Source organism: Salmo trutta, chromosome 3 (assembly GCF_901001165.1).
Source record: "Salmo trutta chromosome 3, fSalTru1.1, whole genome shotgun sequence".
Taxonomy (NCBI): domain Eukaryota; kingdom Metazoa; phylum Chordata; class Actinopteri; order Salmoniformes; family Salmonidae; genus Salmo; species Salmo trutta.
This window is the reverse complement of record NC_042959.1, coordinates 50202652-50209813: the sequence shown is the minus strand read 5'-3', so window position 1 is coordinate 50209813 and position 7162 is coordinate 50202652. Positions and strand designations below refer to the sequence as shown.

The 7162-nt window shown below is 42.4% G+C and overlaps 1 protein-coding gene across 1 annotated transcript; it reads right to left on the bottom strand.

Annotated features, from left to right (window-relative positions):
* Positions 1-301: 301 nt before the first annotated feature.
* Positions 302-6789, bottom strand: LOC115177177 (free fatty acid receptor 2-like). The gene is made up of 2 exons (XM_029737738.1): positions 6689-6789; positions 302-2500 (listed from the first exon to the last, which is right to left on the bottom strand). The coding sequence occupies exon 2, from the start codon at positions 2497-2499 to the stop codon at positions 1489-1491; it is 1011 nt and encodes a 336-aa protein (XP_029593598.1). The 5' UTR covers position 2500; positions 6689-6789; the 3' UTR covers positions 302-1488.
* Between the last annotated feature and the right edge of the window lie 373 nt (positions 6790-7162).

The window sequence follows — 7162 nt, the reverse complement described above, 5'->3', positions numbered from 1 at the left end:
GTCCACCCAATCAAAAGATCAGTTAATGAATCTAGTACTGAGAGCATAAGATACAGCTAGCTAGCACAGCAGTGCATAACATGTGGTGAATAGTTGACTCAAAGAGAGAGAGAATAGTTTAACAGTTTTGAAAACATTTATTTATTCAAATATTAAAGAGAAGCAAGACAGAGAGAGAGAGAGAGAGAGAGAGAGAGAGAGAACTAGCTTCACTTTCACTTAGCTAGCTGAATGCAGCTAGCTAGCTTAGCCTACTCAAACACCTGGCTCAAACAGAGAGGGATGCTATGTTAGCTAGCTGGCTATGGCTATCCAACACTGGAACTCTTCCAAGTCTAGGTAAGCTTTTGGTTTTATTCATTTATTGCCACCAGGACGCGCGGTGGAACTGTTAAACTGCTTTCTGACTGTACACTGTACTGCATGATTGTACCGGGTTTACTAACTCATTAGTTCATGTACTATAGCTATATTGACTATGAAGTGACAATGATGTAGGCTGTATGTAGCGGTTAGTAGTCATGATATGAAGGTTTGGCTTGGAAAGTTTTTTTTCCCCTGGTCACAGACAGGTGTGCACTGAACTCCACAAGCAAAGGTAAAAGGTGAGAGGAGGAAAGCGTATAGATAGTTGCGAGAAGGAATTATATAAACAACGAGCAAAGTGATCGTGCTGTCTTCATATGGCTGCTTCGAAAGTGAACTGTTTTCGTGTGATCAGGGGTGTATTCATTCCGCCGATTCTGTTGAAAACTTTTCTTAAACAGAAGCAAATGGAACAAAAAGGGGATAAACATACCTGAAATTGTCCAAAAGAAACTCTCATTTCCAACTGTTGGACTAATGATTACACCCTAGGTCAGCTAGATGCAGGCAAGAGTGTGCAAGGCGGTAATGAATGTGTCACTGTCTGTCACCTTGATTACTCAAAATTCTCTCAACCCTTTGTACCTATGTTGTACATTTTCATTCATTGCCTAGTTTGTTGCAAACTCATGATGGGTATAGGTAAAATTTTAGTATCATACAGTAGCCCAAACCTATCGATGTTACATTGGGCTGGGTGAATGGAATATGAATGACAGTCATCCAATATGCTGTAATAGAAATAAGGCCATGCTCATAAAAAAATAATCGTCCTCCCTCATCCTAATTGGCACCGACCGGCACTGATTAATGTATAGGATACAGATAGCATAGTCCTCAGTATTTTCCATTAGAACCTAAGTGCAATAAATAGATTGAACAGGCTAGCACTTAGCATGTGTAGCATAAGGCTTGACTACACTCTATAACAGGGGTGTCAAACTCATTCCATGGAGGAGCTAGTGTCTGCGGGTCTTAGTTTTTTCTTTTTAATTAAGACCTAGACAACCAGGTGAGGGAAGTTATTTACTAATTAGTGACCTTAATTCATCAATCAAGTACAAGGGAGGAGCGGAAACCCGCAGACATTCAGTCCTCTGTGGTATGAGTTTGACACGTACACTATAAGGAGCTGTCATTGGTGCTTGGTGTGCTGTCCTTCTGAGTTCTGGAGCAGAAGAACAGGGGGCAGTAGAGAGCCTTACTGCAGCAGAACAACCTCTGCACCCTCTCCACCAGGTTCTTCATGAAGAGGTGGAAGGTAGACCTGAGGGCCGATGAGGAGAAGTAGAAGATGATGGGGTCCAGGCTGGCGTTGACGGTACTGGACAAGAGTGCGTCCACCCGCCATTTGGGACTCTCCCAGTTGACAAAGCCCACTACGTGGGACAAGTTGTAGGGCGCGAAGCAGACGATAAACACCAGCAGGGTCCCCAGAGACAGGCCGATGGCCCGCTGAGATTTCTTGGGGTTGATGCTGGGCAGCTGAGAGAGGATCCGGATGAAGTTGATGTAGCAGAAGCAGCAGATGAAGAAAGGAACACAGAATAAAACCAGGAAGAGCTCCAGACGGACAGGTATCAGGACCTGCAGCTGCTCCTTGGTGAACTCCTCATAACACACGTCCGATTTCAAAGGGTCTGCCCAGGTGGTGTTGGAATGGTCGTAATATTGCATGATGTAGACGATACTAATGTGCGCCATGGAGATTGCCCAGAAGAGGACGCTGGCCACCGTGGCGTACAAAGGCCGTCTTTTTAGTTTGTACTTGATGGGAAAGGCCACTCCCAGGTAGCGTTCGACACTGATTGCGGTCAGAAAGAAGGTGCTGTTGTAGATGGTGGTGTAGAAGACGAAGCTGGTCAACGGGCACAGGAAGTGGGGCATGTTCCATTTCATGTAGTCCGCCGCCTCTTTGATCTTGAAAGGCAAGAAGAGCAGGAAGATGAGGTCCGAGATGGTCAGGTTGAGGAGCAGGATGTCGATGGGCATGGCTTTCTGCCTCACCTTCTTGCTGAAGGTGTAAAAGGCCACAACATTGGCTGGGAAGCCAATCAGCAAGGTGATGATGTAGACCACGAGCACCAGGCTGCTGTGGCCGTATCTTTCCATGACATCCTTCTCAGACAGCATTCTGCAAAAGAGGAAGGACACAGACAATGAGCTAATGTTTGCGTTAGCTAATGCAGGAACTCAATCTGGGGTCAATTCAGGATATGCAGAGTTAGTCAGTGAAGGTGTGAAGCAATAAAATAAAAATGTTGTCAGTGTCACTAGTTTGTATGCAAAATTTCACACAAAGGCTGAATTCAGTCACAAGGATAGCTACAGTGGATGTGATGCAATTGGTTAACAAAGCCATGACATTCTGTCTAACAAGAGTTTCTTTGAGTCTATGCCAAGTCTATGGTTGGACTCTCTACAGTAGAGAAACAGAGCAAACGTCAATGTCATAATGGTCCTCAAGCAGGGGACTTGTTAGCAAACCCTGCCCCCTTTCCAAACTAGGAAGACCATGCCGATGTAGGCACAGTGCTTTGGAGTGAAGCCATTAATTGTGGCAAAACGAGGTACCCATCTCAACAATAAAGGGAGCGGTCTGTTTGCGCCTCCCAGCCTTGAGTTTTCCAGATGCCTCTCGGCTAATCCCAGTGTTAATATCCAGTGCACGCATGAACCCCTAAGCTTCCTTCTATTCATGGTGGAGCAAACTAACAACATAATACTCCCATCACGACACAAGTGTTCAGTGGCTGGTAAGCCACGAGGACGGTGTTTGAAGAGTGATTTTCATTTCTACAGAGTAAGGGGTTATTTGGTTCCTATAACCCCTTATAGTCACATATTTTGGGGCTAGCAGTGTTATGAAGGATGACCTCTGCACTGTCAAATGTGTAATTACCATCAGCCACAGATGTCTTGAACAGTTATTACCCCATTAACCTGGAACTCATTGTAAAAAATAAACTTGAAATTTGACTATTTCATTACATTTGTGGATTTTAATCTCTGGTCGAATTACTGTTGGCTTGTATTCCTTTGACATAAAACATTTAGAAAAAAGAGAAATAAAGAGAAATATTGCAAGGGGCTATAGCTTTCTGTGTAATTTACTAGCCACTGGATTATATATTTGCGTACATTTAAAGGAATCAGTGGATGTTGCCCTCCTTGTGAAGCTTGATATATCTCACTAGTAAATGTGAGTATAAAAATCTGATGATCATTTGATATTACAGAGGAAGGCAAGCGCTTGGGGGTTGACGCTTCTTCAGTGAAGGAAATGTCTGTCTTGCAAACAGCAGCGCCACTTCTTCTGACACTCTACCACAGTGACAGGCAGCTGAACAACAGAACACCACTTCAGGTGTCATTTATAAAGCCTGAATTGTGCACTGGATTTGAACAGATGACCGTCGCGTGAATACTGGAAAGAGGTCTCAGACACTATTTATGTTTGTAGTATTTCTGTTATGGTAATTAATGCGACTGTTATGGTTTTGCAATGTGGAGTGCAGCATTTTAAGGTGTATGTTCATGTGTCCCCAGGTGTTGATATTTTTAAATTAGTTGGAATTTCATTTCAGATATTGATAGCATTAGTAGACTGTAAACTCTCCTCCAGACTCACATCAAACATCTCCAATCCAAAGTTAAATCTAGAATTGGCTTCCTATTTCGCAACAAAGCATCTTTCACTCATGCTGCCAAACCCTCGTAAAACTGACCATCCTACCAATCCTCGACTTCATTTACAAAATAGCCTCCGATACCCTACTCAATAAACTGGATGCAGTCTATCACAGTGCCATCCGTTTTGTCACCAAAGCCCCATATACTACCCACCACTGGGACCGTACGATCTCGTTGGCTGGCCCTCGCTTCATACTCGTCGCCAATCCCACTGGCTCCAGGTCATCTACAAGACCCTGCTAGGTAAAGTTCCCCCTTATCTCAGCTCGCTGGTCACCATAGCAGCACCGACCCGTAGCACGCGCTCCAGCAGGTATATCTCTCTGGTCACCCCCAAAGCCAATTCCTCCTTCGGCCGCCTCTCCTTCCAGTTCTTTGCTGCAAATGACTGGAACGAACTACAAAAATCTCTGAAACTGGAAACACATCTCCCTCACTAGCTTTAAGCACCAGCTGTCAGAGCAGCTCACAGATCACTGCACCTGTACATAGCCCATCTATAATTTAGCCCAAACAACTACCTCTTCCCCTACTGTATTTATTTATTTATTTTTGCTCCTTTGCACTTTCTTCCACTGCAAATCTACCATTTCAGTGTTTTACTTGCTATATTGTATTTACTTCGCCACCATGGCCTTTTTTGCCTTGACCTCCATTATCTCACCTCATTTGCTCACTTTGTATATAGACTTATTTTTCTACTATATTATTGACTGTATGTTTGTTTTACTCCATGTGTAACTCTGTGTTGTTGTATGTGTCAAACTGCTTGCTTTATCTTGGCCAGGTCGCAATTGTAAATGAGAACTTGTTCTCAACTTGCCTACCTGGTTAAATAAAGGTGAAATCAAATAAAATAAAAAGCATCTAATTAAAATCAAATTGTAGATATTGTCAAGTTCAACTAGGCTACATTTTCTTTAGTGTGTCAGGTATAGGCTACATCTACATTTGCACAAATATCAACCTAATCAGCTCATAGCTCTTTACACTTCACACATTTCCATTGGTCAGTATTTTTTAAATGCAACCTTTATTTAATTAGGCAAGTCAATTAAGAACAAAATCTTATTTACAATGACGGCCTATCTCGGATGACGCTGGCCCAATTGTGAGCCGCCCTATGGGACTCCCAATCACGGCCGGATGTGATACAGCCTGGATTCAAACCAGGGATTCTAGTGATGCCTCTTGCACTGAGATGCAGTGCCTTAGACCACTGCACCGCTCGGGAGCCCAATGACTTGTGAGAACTGGATCCTATTTTTCTATTCCTTGGACGATACTGATCATCTACTTCTCATTATCTTTCCCAACGCTGACACAACACTTACTATTTTTGCAATCAATTTGTGCTAAAAACGCACCCTTGGGGGAAGGGTATAATTATTAAAAACCGGGTCATGTGAAGCCTAAGTTCTCCAGAAGGGTATATGGTATCTAAATTACAATTAACAAGAGAAGAAACATGGCTTCAGATGTTCAAAACACATCTCAGTTATCTAGGGAATGGTGCCAAGACATACACCTGCAGGTTTATCTAGTGTTGCTGGGGAGTGGTCAAGGTGTTGTAAACCCTCAACTGATAAAACGGCTGTCTAGTGGATGCGTTTTGGTCTGGGAGGTACAGTAGCTCATTATGAGAAACCACCAGGCACTGGACATGTGGCTGTTCGTGTAAGGGTAAATGTTTGAGGTTCCATGAGGTTTCTCATTCACTTGACAGCTTATTTCTTTAGTAAGATAAGATAAGAAATGTAACATGACGCGCAGTGTAGTATGCAGAGCGAGATTTGGTCTAGTGTGCTAGTGCAGTGGTCACCAACCCTGGTTTTGAGGAACTACTGTGTCCACAAGCTTTTTTCCGCCAGCAAAGCCCTAACACCGTGTTTAACAGATCAACCACTCACCAAGACCTTGATTAGTTGAGTAAGGTGTGTTAGCGCAGGGTTGGAACAGAGAGTTTCACCTGGTCAATGACGATTAACAATGCTCACCTAAAACAACCCATCACTTTAAATGCAGCCCATTATTACAGAGGTACTATAACAACATTTTAACGAGAGTGATTGGTGAGACAGAGATGCCCATTTGGATAGCAGCCGTTAGACGAGAACATCACACCCTCATTCCCAAAGACAAAGAAACTCTAAATTGTCATGGTTACTGCAAACTCTTAGACAGAGTGTAGTACAGACACAGAACAGGACATACCTATACCATCTCGTTACTGAAATGGATATGTAAAAAGGTTGATTACTCAGAAAATGTGTATATTTTATTGGTCTAGTGTGCAAAAATTCAACTTTTAACTGCCACTTAAGGTCATAAAAAGTACCATCTTCTCAACAGAAATCAGTACTGTATGAGTGAACTATGCTTGGAACACATGCCTTGGCAACTGTTTTTACCCAAATATGTTCAAATATTTATATTCCAGTTACATGGTAAGTATTTCATATTTACCTTAGATTTAACAGATTTCAAAAGGCTTACAGGTATTTTGTGTTTTAGTATGTCTTCCTTGTGAAATATATAAAAGCATAGTCTGTCTACTTTGCCAACATTTACATAAAAGCTCCTGATAATAGCACAAGAAGCATGATATCAAGAGTTCCACTGTACATACCTTAGTCAGCAAACACACACACGAATGTCTCCTGGTCAAATGGTGAGTGAAAGCTTGGCTTCAAATAAACTGTGCTTTTAATGGTAATGTCTCAATGTAACGTATTTGATGTCACGTACCACAGCTCGTACTAAACAGGAAATAAGTAATAAGTTGCACATGTTCCTTTTTTAGGGTGGTGGGGGACTCTCCATTTTGATCACACTTTATTTGGAGAGTCCACAACAGATCTGTCTGTAGATGCTCAAACTATCAACAACAAAAAACGTTCAACTGCAACTCTGTTGATATGCAACAGCTTACTCAGATTACAGTTCGGTTTAGGGTTAGAGTTAGGTTTAGAGTTAAGATGTGAGGCCTGGAAGCTGAGGCTAGGGTTGCTGATTGTGTGTTAGGTGTGTAGTCACAGTAAGGTTTAAAATTGGGGTTAAGTATGAGGGTTATGGATAAATAGATGAATACCATTTCTTGTTA